General features: G+C 51.4%; 1 protein-coding gene and 1 long non-coding RNA gene across 2 annotated transcripts in view; one reads left to right on the top strand and one right to left on the bottom strand.

Annotated features, from left to right (window-relative positions):
• Nucleotides 1–26,116, bottom strand: part of LOC308057581 — a 309,793-nt gene that overhangs the window by 56,162 nt on the left and 227,515 nt on the right. The window lies entirely within an intron of this gene.
• The window catches only part of LOC308057572 (hydrocephalus-inducing protein homolog), a gene marked incomplete at both ends in the record, with an annotated part of 97,928 nt that overhangs the window by 11,576 nt on the left and 60,236 nt on the right, over nt 1–26,116 (top strand). Inside the window, 11 exons of the mRNA XM_080411650.1 lie at nt 415–614; nt 6,102–6,226; nt 8,808–9,009; nt 12,217–12,400; nt 17,039–17,138; nt 18,650–18,768; nt 20,824–21,047; nt 21,304–21,371; nt 23,332–23,567; nt 24,375–24,475; nt 25,750–25,885. Of these exons, the coding sequence (XP_080267776.1) occupies nt 415–614; nt 6,102–6,226; nt 8,808–9,009; nt 12,217–12,400; nt 17,039–17,138; nt 18,650–18,768; nt 20,824–21,047; nt 21,304–21,371; nt 23,332–23,567; nt 24,375–24,475; nt 25,750–25,885 (1,695 nt within the window). The remainder of the gene's footprint in view (nt 1–414; nt 615–6,101; nt 6,227–8,807; nt 9,010–12,216; nt 12,401–17,038; nt 17,139–18,649; nt 18,769–20,823; nt 21,048–21,303; nt 21,372–23,331; nt 23,568–24,374; nt 24,476–25,749; nt 25,886–26,116) is intronic.

Genomic DNA, 26,116 nt, shown 5'->3' with positions numbered 1-26,116 from the left:
GCCTGCCGAGCTTCAACGAGGTCGCCGCGTTGCTGGCATTGGAGTTAGTGCTGTGGCACAGCTGGGTTCTCAGTGGTGCTTCCAATAGTCTGCGGTGGCGATCGAAGCAGGTTGCGTTAGTGCTGTGATCCCTTGCGTGAAGCGACTCTGTTTTGGTGCCTCGGAATCAAAGCATCAGGTAATTGTGGTGCTGCCAGCTTGCTGCGAAAGCGGGTGAATCAGTGGGCTTGTTTCTTCTTTGCAAGTTAACGACCCTGTGCAAGTCATGCTACTGGAATGAAAGGTCATGAAGGTAAAAGGTACTATTATTACGTTATTGAATGCTACTGCAACAGTCCTAGAAAACAGCAGTTTTCCTTCTGCCGTGGGAATGGTGCTAAAAGCATTGTGCTGAGATTGTTTCTTTCCCTGCAGGATTATTTCCACGAGCTCATCTGCATCACAGAAAGGGAGAAGTTTGTTGTGCCTATCCGAGCTATAGGTGCCCGAGCTATCCTGGACTTCCCCGACCAGGTGAACTTCTCAGCCTGTCCCGTCAAGTACAGCACCCAGAAAACGCTGCTGGTTCGCAACGTTGGTAACCGGGTGGCCCGCTACTGCATCAGCACTCAGAGGTAGGGAGCTCATCTCTTTTTGCGCAAAACACTGTGGTGTGATAATATAGTTGGGAAACAGCGACAAAAAGGAACCAGAGCATGTGAGCTGCCGTGCTGCTGCCGTGGCTGGAGATGGGCAGGGCACGTGGGGTTTGCTGTTGATTATAGTGTTTGAAGCATGGCGCAACCTCTGCTTAAACTCTGCAAGCTGCAGAGTGGAGTTTTATAGTGCAACGGTGTCTTCAGAGCACAGTTGTGCAAGGCTGATTCTGTTAGACTGAAAGAGCAATTGTAAGAAGGCAGCTGGACTGCCCTTGGGCTGTGGAAGATCCTGCGGGGCAGACGACAGCTCTAGGAGCTCAGTTCCTGCAGACCAAGGGCAGTGTTAAGAAATGGGCAAGCTCTGAGCTGGTGGAAGAGGCATTTAAGAATTTATCAGCAGCTTTATCAGCAGTTTGTCTAGAGTAGCGAGTGCAATCAGAGATGATAGATCAAAGCAATTGGTATTGAGACCCTGACAAAAACCCTGTGGGGTCCAGAACCTGGTTTTCCAGTAGGTTTGATCCGGTCCCTGGGATCCAATATTCTTCATTAGAATGAGCTCTTAAGCGGAGATGAGCTGGCAGTGGCTTCAAAGCTGCACTACAGCCCCAAAGAGGAATGCCTTACAGCGGGGGCACAGGCCAAAGATGCAGCAAATACCTGGTGCGTGGGTTGGGAGCCTCTTGTAGAGCTTTGTCTCTCTCAGATCTCCTGGAAAGTGCTCTAGCACTTTGTAGTAGCTACCGGCAAGCTCCTTGATCTTCAGTACCTTCTGAAATGGGTATGTGGCCCTGTTGGCCAAATATACACGTTCCTTGGGAGGCCACAAGCACGTGGTATTTGGGCAGTCTCCTGGTCAGGTGCCTGACATGTGCGGTGTTGTGGACAGCCTGTACTGTTCCTGTTGGTCTCAGAAGACAGTCACTGTTTTTCCAGTTTGCTGAACTGGAGAGGGTAGTGCCTTTTTGACACTGCACCTGCAAGGAAACCAGTTCAGCTGGCTGGTAGTTAGCTCCGAGTTGCTTGGTCCCAGAGGTCTTGGTGCAGGAGCTGAGGTCCAGAACGCAGCAAAGACGTGCCGTCTGCCTTAGTGCACTTGAGTTGCTTCAGTTTCTTCCCCAGGAAAACAGGGGTCAAGAGAAGGCTCTTTGCTCTTTCTCCTGGGAAGCGTGAGGGTCCAAGAGGCTCCTACCAAAGCCTGGCAAGGCTGTTGAAGCAGGCTTCCAGGATGCTATTCAAGCAGGCTGCTGCTTGTCACTGTGGAAATACGTAGGCAGGACCTTGTAAATCCCTGTGCAGCTTCCCTCTGGGATTTCCAGATCTAGTCGTCACCACCAAAACAGATACCCAGTCGTGTCTGGCATCTCTTGGCAACGTCCTTGCCAACTGTTCGTTGAGTGATCCAGCGTATGTTGAATCCTGCTTGATACGGATTTTATGCTGAACTTCAACAATTAAATTTTTCAGTCCTGATTTGCAACAGAGAGATGGGAAGCGTTACAAAAGTTTCATACGACACACAAAAAAGTAGAATTCTGAATAACTGGATTGTGTGTGTCTGCAGAGATCAAAAGCTGGTAAGATTTCCCATGTCAGCTGAAGGCATCAGTCATCTCTTCCATTTCATTACAAATTTTTGAAAGCCAGTTTGAAATTTCAAACTGATGATTTAAATCTTTGAGTATAAGCAGTGTTTTATTCTAATTAGGTCACCCCCACTTTCCTTCAGATTTCTTTTTAAATACTCTGAAGTTCCTGTGTTTCTGCTCTTTTTATTTTTTTTGCTTTAAGTGTTCAGCAAAATGTCATAATGAATTCTTCATTGGGAACTTTCTTAGAGGTTGAGTTCCTCCAGTGCCTGTCTGTCTACCATCTGTTTGCATATATGCACAGATGTATAGGAAATATGAGAAATTTGGGGGCTATGTGAAATGGAATCGGGCTGATGGAGAAGAGAAACTCAGAATAACTTTGGAAGGGACCTCTGGAGATCATCTGAGCAAACACGGCGCTCAAAGCAAGACCAGTGTCAGAGTTCGATCGGGTGTGCACACAACACGAGAAGTAAGATCGGGTAATACCAGCCTTGCTCTGTCCTCCTCCAGGCTGTGCAAAGCCCTTTATCCCAGCATCTCCCTGTATGTCCTGTGCCGCAGCCCCTAAGCTCCCTTTCCGTAGAAAGGCTTTTGTGCCCACCAGCCTGTACTGCCAGGGATTCTTCCACCCCAAATACAGGTGTTTGCATTTCCCATCCCTCGGCTGCATGCAGTTCTGCTGTGTCCCAGTGAATGGCAGCCCAGCCCTCCAGTATCTGGACTGTAGTGCCCCAAGCTTGTATCCCCCACTCAGAATCCAAGTGTTCCCCCCTCTTGACCAGGTCAGCACGTTCCCTTGCAGCCCGAGAGCAGAACTCCCACGTTCTTTCTCGCTGTGTGATGAGGCCATGGTGTGCCAGGAGCGGTTCTTCCAGCCAGTGCTGGGGACTGCACTGTGTGACAGTGGGTTCCCTGCTGCTTGTGCTGTGAGCAGTTGCCCAGGTACCTGCCCCGAGGTCCCAGGTGAGCTCAGTGGCTCCAGCAACCCCAGCAGGAAAGAAGTGGCCTCCCAGCCAGCGTGACAAGTAGGCTGGAGAGTCAGAGCAGTACTAGTGTAAATATAGAAAGTCTCTTCCTGTCGTTCTCATTGTTAAGGCTGGATAACGAGTTTCTTCTCCATGGCATTCAGGGAGATAAATGTCACTCCAGTACGTTTCAGTTGAAAATGGCGTCTGGAAGCAGATCTCAGCGCAGCACTGCCTTTTCCTGATGTTACAGACCTTGTGCTACGCTGTGCTTTGGGGTCAGAGAGGATCCGTCTGAGAAGATACATTAAGGAATGTCCCACCAGGCTCTGAAAGCTCAGGAAATGATGCTACAAGGTGCAGTGCTAGGAGCCCCCTGTAGGACCCATATACGACATCGAGGTGTGGGATTGGAGAGTTACCACAGGATGTACAAAGACAGGACAACAGATGCCAGAACAGATCCCTATGAAATTGCTTACTAGTCTGGAGTTGCTCCCTTTCTGCAGGGCAGTAACGGGCAAGATCTCAGCAGGTTCTGCTGGGAAGGTCTCCCTCGGGCTGGTGCGGCTAGATGAGTTTATACAAGCTGGGGATTGCAAGGCACCGCTGGGAGATCTGGACCTGTGACAGTTTAGATGTTGTACAACAAAGCAAACGTACAAATGGGCATAGTTAAAAAGGATGTCAGAAGAGAACCTGTTAATAAACCTCCAAACCTTATCTTTCCTGTCGTTTCAGGAGCAGTAGTGATTCACTAACAGGGTAGGTCTAACAGGACAAGAATTATCCTAAAGAACAGCTCACAATTAATGGCTAAAAGGCCAGAGTTTAGCCTGCCAGCTTCATCTCTTGGCAGTGGCTTTCATGTGGCTATTAGTGTGTCAGGGACGTTTCCTTAGCATCTCTTATCTGTAGGCTGCAGGGAACAGCTTAGTGACGTGCACTGAAGTTCAGAGTTGAGGTTAAGCATGGACCTTGCATCCCTCTGGGTCTTGGAGAACCAGGTCTACGTGAGGGATACCAAGCTGCGACAGCAGTAACAAAGTTGTCCCGTGGGTACAGCATGGGGTGGGAGGCAGGAGGTGCGGTGTCTGACTTGTGCTCTGTTTCTCAGTCCTGAGAATGAGTCCTGACCTCGGTGGGATCCTCTTCTTCTGATAATTTGAAGATGGGAAGATACCTTCTTTCTCGGGCACCCCCTGAAGTCATCCTCAGGAGTGTTATTCCCATCCCAGCTATCTGAGGGCAGGGGTATGCAGACAAGGGGACGGGATAGGAGGTGGTGCTGAATTGTGGCCCTTAAACAGCAGCTTTTCTGTTCTGGCCATGTTTGGGGCGGGAGGGGTGGGAGAAAAAAAAAAAAAGGTGGGGGGGAATTTTTCTGTGCCTTTCCCCCAGCAGGCAGTGATGCCAGCTGAGCACCAGCAGAGCCCTGCCCAGTATAACCAGGCACAACCCCCAGTGCAGGTGCAGGGCCATGGAGAGCAGTCCGGTTCTGAGGCTGGTGGCACCTTGGCTTTCCTCCTCCCTCTCAAAAGTCTCAGGTCCAGCACGTGAACATTGCAGGCCCAGTGCTTCCCCATTAGTCACTACCAAAGTTCTTGCTGTTGTCATGGGAGCAGGTCAGGCCCCTAATTGCAGCAATATCTCCTTAACGAGCAGGAACTCCAGCAATTTCATCAGCTGTCACTGCTTACATGAACGAAGCTCAGCTTGCACATGGCTCCAGTTTTTCACATTATTTTTGTGTGCTGCATTCCCTAATCACTGGGAAACTCTCTGGAAGGTGTTTTTGAGGTGACAAATTGACCACCAGCAAAGCACTAAAGCCAGTACCTTTTGCTTTCTAAGTGAGGCTGTACAGGAGCTGCAAAGCCCAGCTGCTGTTGTGCAGGAGCATGTTGCATCTGACTTTTCCCTGAGCGTTAAAGGACTGAATTATGTGTCTGTCAGCCAAGAGCTGTTTACCTGGCCACAAATCATAATTGCTCGTGTTAAATCCGAAGTACACCAACACCTTTTCATCATTATTTCCAACGCATTGCACAGAATTCCTCCAGCGGGCCAAGCAAACAGTTACCAAGCCTGGATCACAACCCAGAGCCCCAGACTGCATTGCTTGTGAATACACCGAAAACCTCCTGTTAAACTTGCCTCGATATGCTCCTGGTAATGGTGCTTCATTTAGCTAGAGATTTAATTGTTCAGGCTGTAAATGGGTACTCCTTTTGTGTCTTGTTTTCTTGTTTCTGTATCACTCTAATGTGTCTTTGCACTCCTACAGATTTTTCTTTGCTTAGAGCAGCTTTCACTGAAACACTGATAAAATGTGCCCTTTCTTAGGCAAAACCAGGATGCTTTCAAGGTAAAAAAAAAAAAAAAAAAAAAAGAGTTGAATTCTGCAACTTAAACTCCAGTTATTCTCTGGTCTTCAAGAAGAAATTCTCTTCTCCCTGTCTGATTTCCAGGCTGCAATCTCACTGGGACAGGCATTGCCTTGACATTTGTATCTCTTGAGGTGTATAGGTGGCAGGACAAGACGGATTCCTGAGGAAGTCCGTGTCAGGCTGTGCATGCAAATAACCCTCACCATCTCTGTGCCCTTCAAAAACCCTCCTCCGATCGTACCGCTAGCAGTCAGACTCTTGAGCCTTGCTGCAGAGAACTGGATGCAGGGTATGGGGGAGACGAGGTCGTTTTATAGCATAGGATGTTCTGAGGGCTGGAGCTCTTCAGGAGTCGAGTTGGTGGCTCAGTTTCTGATACTGTCTGTTCTCTTTTTCTTCTGCTAACTGTGGTTTGTTTGCTTCTTGCTTGCGCAGGTGAGCTGAAGTGAGCGAGACAGCCACATAGTGTCCAAATGTCCCACAGTAATCCTGATGTGCCTGTCTGTGTTGCAGCCCTTTCTCTGTTGATCGCTCTGCTGGGACTCTTGGGATTGGCGATGCCGTGCAAGTAACAGTGGACTTCCACCCACAGAAGACGGGTGATTATTCCGGGTCCCTGACAGTACACTACGACACAGGTAAGTGCTGGACACTGCATGGTGCCCACGCTTTGCGTCCTTCAAAGCAGAAGACTGTTAAACTTGCTTTGCAGGCTCCTTCTAAACTCTTTTCTTTCTAAACCCTTTTCTTTCAAAACCTCTGCATGTTTTGGTGCTTCAAGTGAGCAGGTAAGGGGCAAAGGCTGAGTGTGCCCTTGTTCTGTGTGGCTGCGTGCTGGTCTCTCCCTGGGGGATGCTGGTGTCAGCCAGGAGCGTAAGTGTAAGTGTGTCTGTGTCCCCGGTTCCTCTCCAGGAGAGCAGCAGTAGGGGATGCTCAGCAAAGCGTGTAGAAGCAGGCAGTGTATGTGCTTTCTGCCTCGTGGGCCCTGGAGTTAGTATTTTTCTGTGCTGGAGGCTTTATTCCCATCTTTGTTTAATCACTTCTGATGGTTTTACCTTCCAAGCCTTTGTCCAGTTGCTTTGCGGGTTTGTAGCTATGAGCTTCTGTAGGCTCCCATGGCAGTACGTTCCAAAGGAAGGAATATTCCTTGGGAAAGTGCTGGTACTAAACTTCTGTAATTTCTGACTAATACTATTTCAGGCCCTTGGGTTCCTGTTTTACGACAAATGGTGACAAATTTTTCCTCCTTTGGATTTTCCCAGGCCGTTTGTGCTTTTACACTATCTCTTGTGTGATTTCTAGGTTGAGGAATCCTGTTCAGTCTTCATATAGAAGCTGCTCTGTACTTTGGAGAAGGGCAGAAAGAACAATTAAATTTCAAAGGCTTCAGCTTGGCTTTTTAAGATCAGAACTATACCCATTATTTCAAGACCCACGTGGCCATGGGTTTAGAAGTGAGACCATGATAGTTTTCGTGGAGTTTATTTTGCCGTAGTTAGTTGTCCCGTAGAGCATTAGGTCATGTTTCCATGAACCGGAGTTGTGCATGCTCGAAGCACTGTGCATGTCTCCCATTTCTTGGGTCCTGCTTCCTCTGCTTGCCAACGTATGCCGAGGATTCAGCGGAGGGGGAAGGCAAGGCTTATAAAGCACGCCTGCCTCTGTAACGCTTCTGAACCTCGGTTATTTTTGTACGCTGAGTTGTCTGTTATAGAAAGCAGGCTGTCCAGTCATGGGGACGTTGCTGTTTCTCTCGCAACACAACTCATGTCTGGCCACGAATCCCTCCCACTCCTCCTGGGCTCCCTTAAGAGCAGAGAAGTTGAGGTTATACAGGCACGAAGGCTGAACTCTCCATGTGTGGAGATGAAGGAATGGCTGCAGAGATCTGTTTGAAGGGTGATTCATTCCCCAACCTCCCTCCAAGAGAGGGGCTCTCTTTCTTCTGGCACGACTGTGATTCGCCGCATTGTGTCTGGCTTAGGGTTTAAGGAGTCCACCCAGAAGGCAGCCAGCTCTCCCCCGTGCTGTTGCGTGGCAGCCTTGGAAAGGCAGGTCCATCGCCTGGCTGCCTTGCTGTAACCCGTGCAGCGAGGGGAAGGCTCTGCCTCGGCAGGGGGATGCTCTCCAGGGATGGCCGGGTCGCTGCCCTTCTCAGCTGGGGCTGCCTCTGAGGCTTTAAACACGCTCCACAGAAGTGCCATTTCAATTGAGAATGTCTCGTGTTTGGAGTTTGCTTCTCACCTGGGAGACCCTCACCTGCAACAGGCAGAGTAGGCTCGGTGCTCAAGTTTGAGCTTAGTTGACTCCCGGGAGTTGCTTGGTTGGGAAGAATGAAGGTTTGGAAGCTCTGGCAGTGAGGGCGCTTTGGTGGGGGTCTCTTCTGGAGGGTGAAGGGCTGGCAGGTGCTCCAGCAAGACTCCAGGCGTTAATCGGCTGCTGTGCACAGCCAGGGGCTCTCTCCTCTTCGGTCTGAGGTGGAAAGCGAAGGTGTGCTCGCTCGGGTTGTGGGACAGCTTGGGAACACTCGGTGTAGACTTGCACGCTCGGGCATAGGCACCGACAGGCTCCAGGCAGAAGAAATGGACTTGCAGGGCTGTGATGGGCAGGTGGGTGTGGGCCGTGCCCCACCGGTCTCGTTCCGACCTATCTTCACAGACCCACAGCAAGTGAGGGCCCTGCTGCTCCAACACGGTGAAGTTCTCATCTGCGTCCCATCCTGCCGTGGGCTGTCACTTTGCCTGTTTCGTTTTATCTCCCTCTTCTGCCTGCATGCCCCAGGCAACTTCACTTGTTGGCAACAAGGGATCAGGAGAGACACAACCCTGGTGGCGTGCTTGCAGGAGACTCTGGGCGAGCCGTGACCGAGGTGGGGCCTCCTCAGAGTCACCTGAACGACTCAGATGCAGAATTCCCTGTGACCCGCATGGGATGGTGACCCAAAGGCCACCTGGGCACACTGAAAACGTCTCCCTGTAGATAGTGTCACCTTGGGGATAAATCTTTACAAGCCCACCCAGAAATAAGGTGCTTAAGGTGGTGCCCAGGACATCCTCATGCTGTACACATGCAGCTCTCGGGATGCAATAAATATATTGATCTGTGGAACTGCTCACACAGCTAAAAGCTGTGACACTTCTGTTCCCTGTGGCTTCCTCCGTTCCTTGTACTCCCATCAGCAAGGGCGATGAGCAATGTCTGCCTTTTGCTTTGTTCTAGGTGAAGATATGCACACAAGCCTTCATGGAGCCGCTGAAGATGTCAACATTAGGCTGGACAGAAACTCCTTGGCAGTTGGGAAGACCTACATCACGCTGTCAAATCACAGATGTGTGGTCATCCACAACCGGAGTAAAATCATAGCCCACTTCCAGTGGAAGGCTTTTCTTACTCAAGAGGAGGAGGATCAGGAGAAGCTGAGGTTCGTTGGAAAGATTCCTTTCAGTAAGACACACTGCCCAGGGGTGAAACTACCATACGGCCTGAGAGGGATGTTGGTGCTTTTTTGGATGGTGTAGGAGAAATAAAGCATCCACCGCATCCGGGTCTGTGTCCCTGGGCTTCAGGGTAATGGAGCTCGGTGCTTCCCATTCTGGTTCCATCCATGTTCCAGCTGATGTTTTGGGGAGGAAAGGCTGATTGCAATGACTGCATTTCCTCGGAGAGCAAATTCCCATCTGTGGGAGCCCTAAATCAGTGAGGCCTGGTCCCTGGGCTGGCAGGGGGTCTGTGAGGCTGAGGAAAGTGTCGGCACTCCTTACCTGGGACGGCGTTGAGCAGTAGCACCTAACAGCTGCAGGCAGCGTACCTGCTGTGATATTCACTGCAGTTTCTTCCCCTCCAGCTCTGGTAGGACAGCAACCTCCTTCAGCCTGCTTTTGCAGTAGTGCGCAGGGCAGGGTGCTTTGCTGGCCCCGAACGTTGAGGCCATCCGGCTGTAGGATGCTGAATTGCCTCGCGCTGTCCCGGCTTCCAGCACAACGAGGTATCCCTGCCCCTTCTCCGGGGCTGGGGAGAGTTTGGAGATGGAGGGTTCTGCGGGGAAGTCAGGGACAGGACTTGGAAGTGCCTTTGGGTGTCAGCACCTGTGTCTTCACGGTGCTGAGAGGTGGGGCAGGCTCTCCAAAGGGTGTCTCTGAAGCTTTGAAATTCCGTTTGGGGCAGCAAGGAAACGCTTCTGGCCCAGGGGGAGGCACTGGAAACGACACTTCAAAGCTGGGGTGATTTAGGGAGTCCTTGTGTGACTTTTCAGAGTTGGACGGCTGTAGGTGTATAGGAGTTAGTCTGAACCCAGAGCTGATCAGGAAACTGCCTTCAACTGGAGCACTTTTTAAGGGCTTCTGAGCAAATAAAGTTCAATGTAATTAGGTCAGAAATGCCTTGAAGGCCAAACCTAGTTTCCCACTGTTCTCTGTTTTTAATTGCACAGTGTGTGACTTTGGTGCAAGCGCAGTGTGCTAAAGGAAAAAATCTCATGACCTTCTCTTAGTACTTCCCTGTGCCATTCTTTTCGCATCTCTCCCCAGCTGCCCATCTCAGACAGGACCCGGAGTGATCCTGTCTCCCCTCAGAAGCAACCAGCTTTCGCCAGAGTTAACGTGTTTCCCCAATTTTTTTGCAGTGACGCTTGATCTCATGCCAGCCTGTGTTCTTTACTGTGACCAGGGCGCTTTGTTTTTCCTTACTTGCAGTCTTAGGGGTGGTCATGGCTCTGAGGCCACTGTGCTGCTGTCGGAGCAGCTTTTGAGATCTTTTGAGAGCAGAGAGGACTTTGACAATGGGAGGAGGCAGTGCAGCAGCCTGTGCTTTGCTGTCACCCAGAAAGACCTGGCTCGTCACAAGGTCTACCCAGAGGCTTGCTCTGTCTCCCTCCTGCAGGACTTTCTGGGATGTAGTGGTGGAATTCTTGTCCGTTGCTGAAGGCTGAGTTGAGGGTTGCTCATGTCGGTGGCTGGAAGCCCTCCTCATGCACAGCGCTGTAGGTCAGCCATGGAGAAACATTTCCCACGACACTCCACTGGGAGCGAGCCAAAGAAAGTATTTTTGGCACCGGTGACAGCATCTGCCCGAGGCTCTGTCTGTGTGCCGCTAGGAACGTCCGTGACTGTGTTTCCTTGCTGATTGTATTGGAATTCAGCTGGGTGGTGACTGCTGTCCTGTTTATAGCGTGTTGCCTCGATTTTCTGTGTACGGAGCCTTCCCCTCACCCCCCTCGAGTAGTCACCTGCTGGTTCTTGGTGGCCAGGGGACTGGAGCGTGAAGGGGGCACAGCAACGTGCCAGCTGGGAAGCAAGTGCTCTGCAGCAGTGCTCCCTCCTCACCTCTCGGTTGTGAGCTTTCAACGCTGCAGTGATCGCTGCTACAACTACCAAGTAAGGCAGAGGTGACCTGTGTCAAAGCTCTGTGGAGAAGGCCCAAAAGAGGAAAAAGGTGAAGTGGTTCAAGGCTGGATGTAGGGGTTTGGATTCAGAGGTGCTGGTGCTGACTTCTTTATTGGCTAATGCTGATGCCAAAACGGCACAGAGTAACAGCTCGGAGACTAATTTTGTCTTTAAGCAGCAAAGGTATTTATTTCGTGCAACACTGGGGAGCTACCGATTCGCACCGGACAAACCAGCTCCGAAGTTTTCAGTGAAAAGTCGGGTAATTTATACAGTTTTTGTGAGAGGTTACAACATCTTTACATACATATTCATTTGATTTCGACATCTAATCATTCTATTCATAATAGGTGGGATCTAGGTGGAGTAAACCTTTCAGCTTTCTTTGTTCAATGATCTTCTGACTCATGGTTTTCCTTTAACATCCTCAGTGGAACCTTTCCTAATTATTCAGAGTACAGGCCTTTACCTTTTCTAATCATTCAGAGCACATTCCTCTACTTGAACGTGGTCAGTGGGAGGGAATAGGCCCTGCCATCTCTCTCTTACCTCAACACAAAGAGAGCATCACCCAGAGCACAGTACCAAACACATCCTGACTAATCTTTTTAAGACCTTGCTCTGTTTCAATGCCAGGCAAGGCTCTCAGGGCCTCTGGCTTCATGCACCTAAACCCGTTAATTTCACTCAAGTGATGCGATGCCCGAATGCATTAGTTTGCTTTGCAAGTGCTCTGGGATCCTCTGCTGGATGGCAGTGTAGGCAACGGAGCAGCCAGTTCGCTTATCCCTGCCGGTGCAAAAGGGAAGATAAACAAGCGATGCTGGTAACCTGCAGCTGAAGCCCGGCTGCTTCTCCGCTTCCCAGTGAAGCACTGCAGTGGGTGCTCCTTCATCTCCATCCGTCTCCCCCGAGCACCTCTATGGGCGGCAAAGCCATCTGAGGGTGTTGGTGGGGTTGTGCATTAGTCGTGGCAGTAGCTTTGAGCCAGGAGGCTCTCCTGAGGGCTGCTAGCTTTCAAACCCCTCTTCTTAGCTTGTGAGTGTGGCGTAAAAGTGCCTGCCGTGCCAGTGCAGGAGTGATAACCTGATCTGCTTGGGACCCCGTGGCCTGGGGTCAGCCCCTCGCTGAGCTGCTGCTGCTGTTCCTCCCCCAGTGCGTTGCTGCTCCTGCGCTTACATGACAGTCTCTGCAAATATGTTGTTTATTAAATGATCTGCTTGGTTTGTCTCTCCCCACGGCTGCAGGCGCTGTCGCAGGCTGCAGAAGCAGGAGGAGAATGAGAGGAATTCTTTTCTCAAGCAGCGCGCGGTGGACCCCACGCTCCAAGAGCGCCTTGCCCTTCTCTCCCGTGCCTTCCAGAACCAGAGGGCAAAGGTGCAGGAAGACTCTATGCTTTTCTCTGATGATATTTTTGCCATTGAGCCAGTGGTAAGTGATAGCTGAGAACCTCCCTTCCTCCTCCTCCTCTTCCTCCTCTTCCTTCTCCCTGAATGAGGTCGCTTGGCAGATCCCCGCATCAGTGTCTTGATGTGCCTAGAGGGAGACGTGAGGTTTCTAGTGAGGCTGGGAGAGATTGTTGCAAAAAGCATTTCTAAACTGCGAGCTCCGGGCAGGCGTTGAGAGCCTGCCTAAAGCTGAGCTCTGCTGCAAGGGCTGTAAATTAAGGGCACTTCCTAAGTGTCCTGACAGTGTTCCGAGGTATCGATGGTTATATATAAGGGCACTCCTTACACGTAGTGTGTGGGGATTAACCATGAGTATTAGTTCACATACTGAAGAATGAAAAGGTCCTCTATGGAAAGGAGGGCAAGTTCAGCCCAAGTTTAATTGCGGCAAGACCAATCCCTTCATATAATCTGGACTTAGACCGTGCCTGAATCTCCCTCCCAGTGTCGTCTGTGAGCCTGCACGCAAGGCTGGCGGGTTTAAACGGACTTTTTTGAGTTCTATTGCACGCTTAGAGAAAAGTTTTTGCTTTTGTATTTATGCAAACAAAACCTCATGTCCTTCAATTAACTAGAGCCCTGATTCTCAATATTTGCATGGTCTGAGATGATGAATGCCTGCTGCCTGAGCAGTGTAAAATCCCTTCTCATCTTGGAGCAAACCCTAGAATAATCTTAGCCTCTTCTTTCTTGTAAAATAGGGGAAACTATTGTTTTGTTATTTATTTTTAAGGAAGGGGATCATGTTCTCTTCTTGGTTGCTCCTATAGCCCGTACAAGGCTGAGAGCCCCCCATGTCAGCACAGCTGCAGTTTCACACCGCCGCAGCTGAGAGCAGTGTGATGTGACCAAGAGCCTGTGTCGGAGCAGCAGGGCTGTAGCAGGGAGTGGGAGCTGATCAGCTGAACATGAAGAGCATCCTGCAGTGTGTCAGCCGGTTTTGGAGCGTGTCCCAGGGCTCCTGCTCCAGTACAGCCGACTATACCTCCATAACGAGCTTAACCTGCTCTTGGGCTCCTGAAGTGCATTAGGGTGAGGTCCAGCAGCCTGGCTGCCCACTGAGTCCTGGTGCTCCGTGTAGCGCTGTACGGAGCCAGAGTGTAGCCTGGCCTCAAGTCTTGAGTGGAAACCTTTCCTAAATGGCTGTGTTGATGTTATAGTTTGCTCTAGGACTGAGCGTAAGTGGGCTACTGCAGGAGCCTCTCCCCTTCTGTCCTGTCCAGCATTATCAATCTTCTGATTCCCATTAATTCCATGATCTGTGGAACAATGAGTTTCACATTCAGAGTTTCGCTGGTGTCTGTCTTCCCCCCCGGCATATGGGTGTCTTCACATCAAATGTTAGTATTTTTTCCTCTTTATCAAGTGTAAAATCTAAGAATGCACTGCCGCCGACTTCCACAACCTTCTCCCCGGTGACAGCCCCGTAACTTTTAGCTTGGGCAGGCCCCTTCTGGCAGCGCCGTGTAAATCTGCTGGAGGGGCCCCGCCAGAGCCTGGACATTGCTGCCTCAGACCTTCTGGCCAAAAGCGGCTGCTGCTCTTCCCACCTATCACCCTGGGAGCACCCTATAGAAAGAATCAAACCCTTGGAAGAAGTGGCTGGAGGTTCCCAGAGGTTAGGAGGCCGCTGGAGGGACGATAGCCTTGGAAAGGCTCTCTGGGCAGGGTGGCTTTGCAGGGTTTGTGCAGCAGCTTTGCTGTGTAAGCGGGCCGGTAGCTGCCAGGTGTTGCTCTCTGTGGAAGCTGCAGCGGGTTATTTCAGCCTGTATGGGGTTAACTTGTGGATGAAAATAGTAACAAAAAAGGAGGCAGTGATTTTGGAATTAGCATGTGACCATGAACATTCTGAGCAGCCATCCAAGCCTGTGGGAGACAAGCTGTTGTGTAAGTCTGGCTTTCTGAGCGTGTCTCCGATTTGATTTATCGGAGATGTCGGCTGTATTTCTGTCACAGGTGTGCTGGCCTTGGAGTTCATCGAATCCCAAAGTCAGCTAAACTCACTCAGCTGGAAAAGCGCGCTGTTGTTAGCAGATACATATTCACCAGGCCAACGGTTCTTTTTAATTTTCTTCCTTTCCTGCTTAGCTTCGTTTTTGCTTATGAATTGTGTTACGCTTGCTTCCGTTAACGGGAGATGTATTGCCTCTGTCAGCCTCTGAGTAATAACCAAACTGCCCCGAAGCGTCCACAAGGCCAATATATCTGATGGCGGCACATAAAATAGACCAGTGAGTACCACTGACTTGTGATCCAGCAGAAACGAGCAGCAAAAGAGTACTTTGTTAGATAGTTGACCTGAAAGACTGATACTGCTGCCTTAGGCTGCCAGAAGCTTGTTTTCTGGCCCCAGTGGAAGGAGAGATTTGGTTTGAAGGCTCAGGATGTGCTCTCCTTCCCCGCTTGGTGCCCCTCTAAGATGAAGACCTCAAGCATCGTCACTACTCTCAGCATTTCATTAACGTCCTTCCTCAGCACAGCAGCAGCGATGGTTTGTGTGGCGGGTGGTGCTGGTAAGCCTGGCAAGGCACAGTTTGTCACGCAGGAGCCGAGCGAGGGCTGTCAGCAGCTCTCTGGGCAGAGGACCCCAGCAGCTGGAGGATCTAAGGGCACCACCGGGCAGCTCAGCCCACGCAGCGCCCTTTAAGGAGGAGCGCAGAACGCCGGTGAGCCGGGGTGTGTGTTCAGCTACAGCTGTCAGGCTGGAAGCAAATGCAAGCAGCTGCCTAATGCACACCCCACCCCCCGCCCCCCCAGGGACTGCCTGCCCAGGGTGAGACCACTGAATTCAGTCTGTTAAACATACAGCGAGCAGCTGGGTGAGGAGCGCTGGTGAGTTATTAGACTCTAATTAGCCAAGCCAGGGAAATCCGTCATCTGAGTGTTTCTTCTCAGTGGCTCGGCTTAGGCAAGCTCCAGGTGTCGTAGCAGAGCTTATGTTGTTTGGAGCAGCACCCCAAAGGCTTTTATTCCTATAAATTCAAGATTACTCTCTGGACGCTTTTGAGTCCGTGCAGCATCCCAGCAGGACCCGAGGGATCTGCTGTCTCGTACGCTGACTGTGGGTTGCAGGCTGGTGTCCCCAGTTTGCTTCCTCAAGCGAGTGTGTTATCGTATAGTAATGCTTCATCTTCCTCCAGTTGCTCGCTGGGTAGAAACACAAAGTCCATTTGATCTGGCAAAGTGTTTTCTCTAGGTTTTGAGAAAAATCCAGGTGACTTTATTGTTTCTTCTGTGTTCTTACGCTTGGTTTGTTGGAGTTGGAAACAGTTCTTTCTACCTGTTCTTCCCTCTGAGCAGGCTGTGCATTAGGGAATCATTGTAGGTGCAGCCCAGTAACTCAGCATGTCATAGCTCTTTAATTTTTGTGGGGGCTGGCCTCTGAGCTCTATGTGCTAAGTTGATGGGAAGTATTATAGTTGTTTAATATTTATGCTGCGGCAGTGCTGGAGGCTCCAGTCAGTTCAAGATTCTTCTGGACAAAGTACGGAGAATACCCAGCAGCAAGCAGAATCAAGCTTTGTGCATAGAAAAATAACTGTTCTTTTTGTGGTCTTCCTTATTTTTTTCATTGCTTTAAAATATTATTACGGTTGTCAGAGACGCATATATTTATGCCAACAAATGGATGAGGAAGCATTTGTAGTGCTGGGGACGGAGGGGAATGTCAGTGGTGCCTTTGTTGAAACCGGTCGCAAGAAGCAAGAGCCTTTAGAAGCCAGGGATGTCTCTGAAAACACATGACGAGGCTCCCTGGGACTGAGCACCAGTGCCAGGACTCTGAGAGAGGGGGAGAGAATGAAGACCCTGAGGAAGCAGCGGTTGCGCACACACTGGTACCATGGGCCGGACTTAAATCCCGGAGCAAGAGCCTGGCAAGGAAAAGAGCTTGCTGGTTGCAGTAGGTGTGGAGCTGTAAGCAAATGCCATCTCTTCTTGTTTGAGCCTGTGTTCAGGGAAACAGGGATGTACGCACCTTGCAGAGAGAACCGGGCTGCATGTGACTCTCAGCTCCCTTCTCAGGTCATCCATCAGCTGGAGGAGCCTGCAAGCTGGCTCAGTGCTGGCGGCACAGGGCAGGAGGAACCTGGTCTTCACTGCTCCCCAGGCAGGAGGGCTTGTTCTACTTGGTGCCGAGTGCCCTGACTCACCAGAATCCATTAAAGAGTTACATGCACGTACAGGTTGAGGGTATAAGAGGCAGCACGTTTGTAACGAAGAGTGGAAAAATCCCTTTGACTTGCTGACTCTCTTCTGATCTGGGTAAAACATTCCCATGGCCATAGGGAGACAGGGATGCAAGGGAAGGGTTGGAGGAAAAAGGTGCCTTGTGCTTAGATCAGCTGGTACTTCTGAAGAAATGCTTGATTTGCTGAAGCCAGCCAGTTGGGTTCCTTTATTAGAACCCTAATTAAGGAAAAAAAAAAGCCTTTACCAGGTGCTAGTAAAGGTAAGGGACTGACATTTTTTGCAGCTGCTTCCAAAGTCTTACAAACCTGGATAAGTGCTGTTTGCTTCTTGCTCTTCATTGATGCTCTAAATAAAGGCTTACAGGGCTGTGGTTGCAAACAAGAAATGTAGCGTTTGAGGATAAATGGTTTGTTGTCTGCTTCTGTTTTAGGAGGGAGATGTCTGGCCAAATTCTTCAATTGAAGTTAAGGTGATCTTCAAACCCCGAGAAGCCCGAGTCTATCAACAAACAGTCTACTGCGACATCTCAGGTACGGCTCCTTTCTCCTCCTCCTGCCACCCACCGCAAAGGCAGGGCACAAATACTCTTCCAGCCCACTTGGTCCCCGTGGACTTGCTAGGAAGGGCAGCGCCAGCACCTTCCTGCTGTCCCTGTGGCTTCCAGCTGGTCTGTGCAGAGCCAGGGCTTGGGATGCCTGGCTCTGACCACTGGTGGCTCTAGAGCAGCCAAAGCAGCGAGGGGATAAGCTTTCCTACCAGGCATTTGCTCTGCTGCAAGGTGTTTGTAAAGGCCAGAGAGCTGCGCCGCAGAAGAGCTTTGGTGGAGGAGCACTAAGCCCCTGTAGACCTGCAAGATGAGCCTTGGATCCATGGATGCACTGCCAGGCTCCTGAGGCGGTAGGAGCTGAGTGAATTGTGCTCCCTGCCCCTGGGTCACCTCCCGCTCTCCAGGCGCTGCCAGACCGTAGGTGGCTGAGCCCCGCTGAGCGCAGGGTGTCTGTGAAAGTACCAGGCGTGTGCCGCTCTCCCTGCGTGGGACCGGTCACCTCGTGGCTCGAAGTCCGTGCTGCATCTGCGTAGTGTTGTACAGGGCTCGCTGCCCTCAGCAGGGTGAGCTCCCTGCCCAGGAAGCACGGGGCGAGCAGTCTGCTAGACAAGCTTTATGCTCCTCCTGGCTGACAGAAGTGCTGTCACGTCTTTTGCTGGCAGCGGTTATCACTGACCCACCCAGTTACGCTGCCTTTGCCCTTACAGAGGTGATGGCCTTGCTGTGCTGGCACGGGGCAGGGAATGCTTGCAGCAAGCTCCGTGGTTCAGGTTACCTTGTCCTTCCTCTCCGTCCGTGTGGTGCTGCTTGAGGTGGTTTTCAAGAGCGGGAGGTCCCTGTCAGGTTTCCATCCAGAGAAATGATTTTCCCCATCTAAGAGGAAGGAGGTGCGAGGCCCGTGGTCCCCAGCAGCCAGGCTCCCATTCTGGAGGGTGCTGAGATCACTAACCCAGCTGCTTTGATCCCTTCCTTACTGCTCCAAGCTGGCGGATGCAAAGGCCAGGAAACAGCTTTTTATTGATACGGTAACTGGGCAGGGTTCCGCAGGCTGCTGGGGTGCGGCTGTCAGCCGGCTGCTGGGCCGTGCTTGGGCTCTTCCTTCTCAGCTCCTGTGCGGTCGTCTCTGATGGCAGCGATACAGACAGCAGGTTTTTATCTTTGGTTCTGTTTTGTGAGCTTTGTGCCTTCACTGAATGGCTTTCAAAGGTTGTCTAAGTGCATGGGAAGGAATTCCGAAATCGTCTTTTATGCGCAGCATATCTTCTTCAGGGTGCAAAGTGATTGCTAAGTTATAAAGCAGCCCAAGGACTCGGTTAGAAATGAGAAACCAGCCCCAAAGTATATCTCCTGAGGGAAGAGAGGGGTCCTGTATCTTCTCGCGGAGCATCTAGTGCTGGTGCCACCCAGCCCGGAGTCAGGGACTGGCTCCGAGGCTGCCTGGAAAATCCAGGCGAACAGAAGGAATTCCGTACTGACATGGTGATCTCTCCCCAGGCCGTGAGACCAGGCTGCCCCTGCGCATCGAAGGGAGCGGCATAGGGCCCCAGCTGCGCTTCAGCTTTGACCAGCTGGACATCGGGAAGGTTTCTGTTGGATCAGCCCAGAGCTATGAGGTGAGCAGTGGGGTTTTCCGGGGTTGGGGTGGATCCTGATGGCTCCTGGGGCAGCGGTGAGCTTTGTGGGCCTGTGGGATTTCTGGCAACGCCGGCAGTTGTGAGCACGGAATATTTGACGTGAGTGAAATGTGGGAGGTTTTGTGGAACCTGGATAGTTTTGATGGGGTCTGAAGGGTGTGTCTGTTGTTCCCAAAGCCCCAGTCGCTGCTTTTTGGCAACCTCCCTTTGAGACCAGCTGGGAGGCTTCGTGCGGAAAAACCAGCCCTTGACACATGAAAGCAACACCGGGTCAAAAAGGTCGGGATCCAGAGGCTTTTGTTTCAGCCCTAGAGTCACTGCACCTTTGTACCCTGGCGGTTAAAAAGCAGCTGGAACAAACGTGTTGTGTTCCAACTCGAGTCCGTTGCAAACACCTTTCAGTGAAGTGCATCCTGCTGGTTCCTGGCGCCGGAGGGAAGCCGGCCAGGCTCCCCGCGCAGAGCTGCCCGCGCAGGCACCGGGAGCGCTGTCCCTGCTGAGCAGCCTCCTGCCACCCTTCAGACCTGGTGCCCCTCTGGCTCTATGAACAGAGCAGAGCAGTTCTGGAAATGAAGCAGAGGAGCTTTCCCTCCCCCCACCCATGGTGGCAAGTTTTCTGTCAAAAAAAAAAAAAAAAAACCCACAAAAAAACCCCCACCCAAACCCCCCCCAAAAAAACCCAAAAAACAAACCCCCCAAACCCCAAAAATCTAACCCCCCCAAAAAAATACAGCAACTGAAAGAGGTAGAAAATGAGGCAATACGTCGTGCCAGACACTTTCAAAAGCTTGACTGTGGCAGGGAAGGACATGTTAAGGGGTTTTCTTTCCAAAATATTGTGCGCTCTATGCTAATGCTGATACTTTATGGAGGAGTCTATTTATATAAATTATTTTTTTTTCATTACTTGAGAAAATGTAAATAAGTAGATGATACTGTAGGTGCTGTATGGAGCAGCCAGACTGGAGGTAAACCTCAGCATAGGATCCCTAAGTGCAATTTGTAACTAAGGTGTAAAACACATGAGCAGTTTTCCAGTTACCAGTGCAGAGTTGGAATAGGTGAATGTTTTCAACAGCAGCTGCAAAACTGGAAAATAAGGGCTGTATGTCTGCTTCTGTCTCAGTTTTTCTGACAGGTTTTGTGGGGACAGAAATTAGGGAAAAAACCTCCAGATCAGGTAGTTGGGAGCGCAGAAATGGCAGGATGTCACCTGCAGCCATCGGAAACTGTAGAGCTTTGCTTTTGGGTAGGTCTGGTGACCAGCAGCGTGCTGGTACTCACAGGCAGGTGTGGGCGCTCCTTGCTGAACGTGAAGAGAGCTGAATCTCACCAAGCGCCGCAGGATTGCGTCGCTTGTTGGAACAGCAAATAATGGTAAATTAGCAGATGATGGCTGCGAATATTTGTGAAAGAGAAATTCTTTAGACTAGGTGGAGCTGCCATGCACCTCACTCTCGCCCTTTCTTGATGTGTCTGGTTGAGCAAAGACAGAGAGACTCTCAGATGAAAGAAAAGAATAAAATGAGCCTCACTGACGTACCCTAGCAGAGCCGGGGAGTGCTGCTGAAGCTGGTTATAGGGCTGTCCCGAGGTATTTTCCACATCAGATGAGCTTGTTGGCGGCAATGGGAGCTGAATGTGTTTTGCCCTTGGCGGGACTGGGCTCGTCTGGAGCAGAAGCAGTGAGGTGGCGATGCGCTAGTAATGCTGCGACCGCCCTTTGCTGCTCTTTGGGGCAGGTCTGCATCGCCTTGGTGATGCTGAGCACGTCCTCTGCACTGCAAGGCCCAGTGGACTGCTCTGTGTCAGTGGAATAAGCCCAGGGTGACTCCGTTTCTGTGAAGTTATCGCTGTTCTGCATGCAAAAGCCCAAAGGAAGAACCTGTCCCGTTGCGTGTTCTTTAGCTTCAGCCAAGCAGCAACACACAGTATCTTCTGCCTTTTATAGATGTCTAATTAGAGAAGAAATCAGCCTTCTGTAAGGAAGGAAGATTCCTCATGTATTTCCATTTTGATTTCTTGCTGCTGCAGGCGATCCTGTTTAACAAAGGAGTCATCGATGCCCCCTTCAGCTTGGTTCCTCCAGCAACGGCTCTGGGCTCCTGCTTCTCCTTCCACCCCCAGGAGGGCATCATTTCACCAGATGGCCTCCAAATCCTCCGGATCTCCTTCAGTTCCACCGTCCTGGGGCCATTCACAGAAGAATTCCGGTTCAGTGTGGGTGGATCCCCTGAGCCTGTGACCTTGACTGTCAGGTGAGGAGGGTTCTAGGAGCCTGGTGGGCACATCTGTAGCCATCTCTGGGTAATCATCTCCCACCTACCTCATTTGGTGATGGAGCAGAGCAAAAAGTGTTGTCTAATGTCTTAGTCGAGCACGAGGGTGACGGGTTGGTTTGAAACCCACTGTGGTGCTGAGACCAGCTTTTATCTGTCCCGGTGGTAGCAAAAGCTGAATGCTTTGCAGTTCTTTTTAACCAAGCCAGTTCCTCCTCTGCCTTTGTCCTTACAGGGGCTGTGTCATTGGACCGACTCTCCATTTCAATGTACCTTCCCTCCACTTCGGTGATGTCTCCTTTGGTGAGTGTGCCCTGGGCTTGGACCGCAGGTCGGGAGGTCTGTGCCTTACTGAAATGAAGCACTTGAAGAGCGTCTGTCGCTTGTGTTCCTCCACAGCAGCCTTCAGGGTGTTAAAAGCAGGGCTGGTGCTTGCTCAGGTGGTGTTTTGCTGTTGTGAGAGCAAACAGGGCCAAAGGAATAGCAAGCCAGTATTTTTCTGGTGCCCTCAGAGCCTGCTCAGCCCCAGCCTGCCAATCCTTGGCAGCAGAATGATGGTGAAAGCCCTTGTCCCAGAAGGGCCCGGGGGTTGGGGCTGAAGGAGAAGGGCGTTTGAGCCACACGCTAGCCTGTGGCTGCTCGGGGCGAATGCTTACCCCACTTGACCTTTAGTGTGAGATGTTGATTTGTGCCGTGAGGGCTCCTCGTTATCACCTGCCCAGTAATAAGCCCAGGCAGTAGCTCTGCGTTGGGCACTGATGTCCCCAGAGATGTGGGCTCCTTCTCCTTCCCCAGCTGAAGCGCTGACGGAGCGGGTGGCTGAGCCCCAGTGTCTCCATTGAAATGCAGATTCTGATTCTCCATCTCGAGTCTCACAAAAGGCTTTTTACTGAGACGATCTAAAGCTTAAATGTGAAATCAATTGTGGATTGATTGAAGGGCCGTTATCATTCTGTGCCCTGGATGCCTCTGTGTTTTCATGATGTTTGTGGGCTTTTTAAGTAAGCTCATTACCTTCCCCGAGCCACTTCCCCCTCTCCCTGCGTCACCACTCTGCCACTGCTGTGTTTCCTTTTGAATAAATAAACCCACAAGAAACGCACCGGGCAGGAATACGGTTGTGTAATAGGAGGTTCATCCTACTTAATCTGATTTCGTTAACAAGGCCTTTTCAGCTGAAGGCAGCTATTGTATTTTTGCTTCTTGGAACTGTGCTGCTGACTGTTGTCTGCATCTGGCGACTTCGGTCCCATTTGGGGCTGTGCAGTCTGTGCGTGTCCTTTCTGTGCCCCCCCTGCCCCCCGGCCAGAGTAATTGCTGGCGGTGGGCAATGCTCACTGCTGATGGGCACGGGAGAAACCTCTGCTGTGCCTGCAGGTGGTTTTCCTCCCTGTCTGTATGCAAATAGCGCTTGGTAAGCAGGGCATGGGAGGTGTCTCCTTCTGGCAGAGCTGGTGTCCGCTCCAGAGCAAGCTGCGGGCTGGTGTCCTGCCTCTGCAGCACATCCCCTGCCACCCAGTGTGGTTGTATCACTGGTTTTCCATTAGGGAAAGCAAGTGTCAGAGCTAAAGTGATGTCAGGCGTTGCGGGCAGTAATCAAAGGCAGCGAGGATGTGATGTCCCCGTGTGTTAGGTAAGGCGAGACACATTCCTGCTCGTTTCTAAGGAAGCGTCAGGTTTGCCTGCAGTGGGGTGGGCTGAGTTGTCCTGTGCTCAGTCGTGCTGTGCTCAGTCTGGCTGCCCCGAAACAGGAGCTGCCTTAAGGATCCTGCCTAGGGAAGCTGCATCAGAGTGCTGTGCATCATGTTGTAGTGCCCAATTTCGTCCTTCCTTGTTATTGAAGAGAAGCTACAGTAAGGAAAATCTGCTACTTTCATATATTGAAAACCGGGGGAATGTTCATGGAGTTAATGGGGAATTTTACAGGCTGAATTTTCAGGATAAATGGTCTGTCTGGATGCACGCTCGTCAGTGAGAAAGAGTTGGGGCTGGTTTGGGGGCAGGTGAGAGGGTTCCTCACAGTTAAAGAGAGACTTGTGCTCTTCAGCACCAGCACCGCTGCCCATTGCCCAAGGAAGCAAGCTCGGCCGTCGAGAGAAAAGGCAACTTCAGCCACAACTCGCTCCTCCCTGAGCTTCTCAGTTACCTGCCGTGCACATTGACAAGAGCTCAACTCCAAGCAGGGTTTTATCCTAACAGGAGAGTTGCAGCAGGAATCACAGCGTAACTGGGGACTTAACTGATATTTGTCTCACCTTCCCAGGCTTTCCTCACACCCTGTCGTGTCGCCTCACTAACACCTCCTTGGTGCCTGTGACTTTCAACCTTCGCATTCCTGGCGATGGCTCGGGACAGCGCAGCGTCACCAGTTTTGCTCAGATTTCAGACAACGCTTGCCTGTCCTGGAGGAAGGGAGCCCAACATCACGTCAAGCCAATGGAATTTACCATAATGCCTTGCAAAGGCATCATCCGCTCCCAAGGAGCCCTGGATATCCAGGTATGGGATGAGCCCGGCCATACGTGCTTCAACAGGTGGAGCTGCAGCGTCAGTGACGCGCGCGAGGGCTGCAGCGCTGCTGGCTTTGGGCATAACCAAGTAAGAGATGAGCTTTTGTTAGCTGAGGGACTCTGGGATGGAGCAGCGTTTTGTTTCCAGAGTCGTAAGCCAAGGATCACGTATCGTGTGGTCAAGCACAGAAGCCGTGCGTGTGTTTCTGAGCTGCTTAGAGCGATTTGTTTGATTTGAAGGGGGCCGAGGAAGGGTGAGGACGGAAGGTGGCTGTTGAAAAGAGAGATGCCATTGCATAAAGCAGTTTGCTTTTCTTCCCGGTCTTATTTTTCCTCTCCTGTTGAGCAGGATGAGTTGCATTCACTGCAGCGGGGGCTGAGAAAGCTCCAGCAGCCATGAACAAACTGCACAGCTTTTGCTGGGCCACGTTTTGCCCTCAGCTTCCCACTGTAAAGCTGAACTCATTCTGGGAAAGTCAACAGATCTCCCCTGGGTTCCCGCTATTGTAGTTGGGATGAAAAATTGGTCCCTTAATACAGTGGTGAGTAGACCATGAGTTGTGCTTTGATTTAGCTTACACGTGCCCTGGTGTGCAAGGTGTATTTCACAGGTGGGGTTTGTCAGCAGAGTTTTGTTCCTGGGAAAGGCAGTGGTCCACACGTGGAGCAGCAGCAGAACCAAGGCAAAACGCTCCCTTTCCTTAGCGTGGAAGGAGAAGTGCAGGACACCACGCGTGCGTGGCTGATGGCTTCTGGGAGTGCTGAAGTATTTGACACTGCTCTTCTCCTCTACCAGGTCACCCTGTGTTCCAACACGGTGAGGCAATACGAGCTGGCGCTGGTGCTGGACGTGGATGGTGTTGGCCAGGAGGTGTTGGCGCTGCCTCTCACAGCCAGGTACCGGTGCTTTCCTTGCAGCTGGCCACCTTTCCCCGCGTAGCCAGGCCCAGCACGCTGCCTGGCGTGTGGTGTGCTGGCTGCCGCCCCAAAGGAGAAATGGTGCTTCATGAGCTGGTTCTGCCCAGCTCGCTGTGAGCACAGCCGTGCTTTGCCAGCGGCCGTGTTGAGAAGCACCTGTGCTCAGTGCTCAGGGCCGTGCCTTTCTTGTTCTGTTTTGAAGGCAACAGTGCTTATATTCCTTGTTGGCCTGTCGTCTGGGACTTGAGGAGTAACGAATCTGCAAAGGGCTGCCCCTGCTTCTCCCTGCAAGCGGTGGGCTTGTGCTGGGTTGGCCCAAAATGCAGCATTTGTTTGGAAGGCAGCGAGCAGCCTGCTGAAAGCTGGGGTCTGGCTCAGTTAATGAAGGCGTGTGCAAATGGGAAAGGGGCTTATGGCAGGACTGGTGGGGGGAAACTAAAGGGGAAACTCGTCCTTGGTGTGGCAGGTGAGCTCAGCTTTCTCTGGTTCTCTTGAGCATGAACATTCCCAGACTTAACCCAAAAACTGCTCTTGCTGCAGCCACGCTCAATGGCGTTGCGCCGCAGCGGGTGCCAGTTTAATGACAAGAGGGACGCAGTTCGCTGGTGCTGTTCCCTCTCCCAGGCAGTCAGCCAGGCGGTGCCTGGGCTGCAATTTTGTAAAACGAGTGGGAATGGGAAGAGTCAGTGTGTGGGCTGGTGGGTGGAGGACCCAGGCAGCTGCAGGAGCTGGGAGAAGCTGGTCACCCAGTGCGAGAGGCAGGCGGTGCTGGTGCCCTCCATCACGGGGGCAAGCGGCTGAGGTTTCAGGCAGGGCGAGAGTGGTACGGGAGAGGAGGGAGTTGCTTTTACTGAGATGCTGGAGTCTTGTTTTCCTTGAGCTTTGGGGAGCGCTGATCCTCAGCAGGAAGGCTCCCGCAGAGCTCGTGCCTTGCTGGGACTGTGGGAGGGTCCTTGCCGGCCTCCCGGGGCAAAGGAGGGGCAAAGCTTGATGAGAGAGCACTGGGGCAGGGCACTGGGCAGCCTCTGCCACGGGAGTCTCGGGGTCTGCCCCTCCTTTACAAGAGGCTGTTGAGAAAAAAGAAGTTAGAGGTGAGTGATTGCTGTAGAGGTAGGAAATGTCTATCTGGCAGAGACAAATGCTTTGTGTCTATTTCACGCTGTTTGGGGAGTGAACAACTTCTACAGTCTCTCAGTGTCTCTAATTCCCTTTTCTTTCTAATTCTAATTAGAGATTCTAATCTCTTCACCCAGGTGTGTGGTTCCTCCGCTGCACGTGCTCAGCCCTGTTCTGAGGTTCGGACGGTGCTTTCTGAAATTCCCTTACGAGCGGACACTGACCCTTGTGAACAACAGCGATCTTCCAGGCTGCTATGCAGTCCTTCCTCAGGTTTGGCATTGCGTTCGCCTCCTGCCCTCCAACGTCGTTATCGAGGGGTTTATTAGGAAAAAAAGGGGGTTTGGAGAAGACCTTGCTGTTTAGTGTTCAAACCTCAAGTTTTGCAGAGAACGGGAGGCTACCTGAATATGAACTTCAGGAACGGTTTGAACTCTTTAGGAAGCAGTTTTGGTTCTAGTCTTTGGGGTGCTTTCATGCAGAAGAACTTTGAAGGTTGTGAAA

The sequence above is a fragment of the Falco punctatus genome (genome assembly GCF_963210335.1).
Source record: "Falco punctatus genome assembly, contig: scaffold_52, whole genome shotgun sequence".
Taxonomy (NCBI): domain Eukaryota; kingdom Metazoa; phylum Chordata; class Aves; order Falconiformes; family Falconidae; genus Falco; species Falco punctatus.
This window is presented reverse-complemented; position numbering and strand designations above follow the sequence as displayed.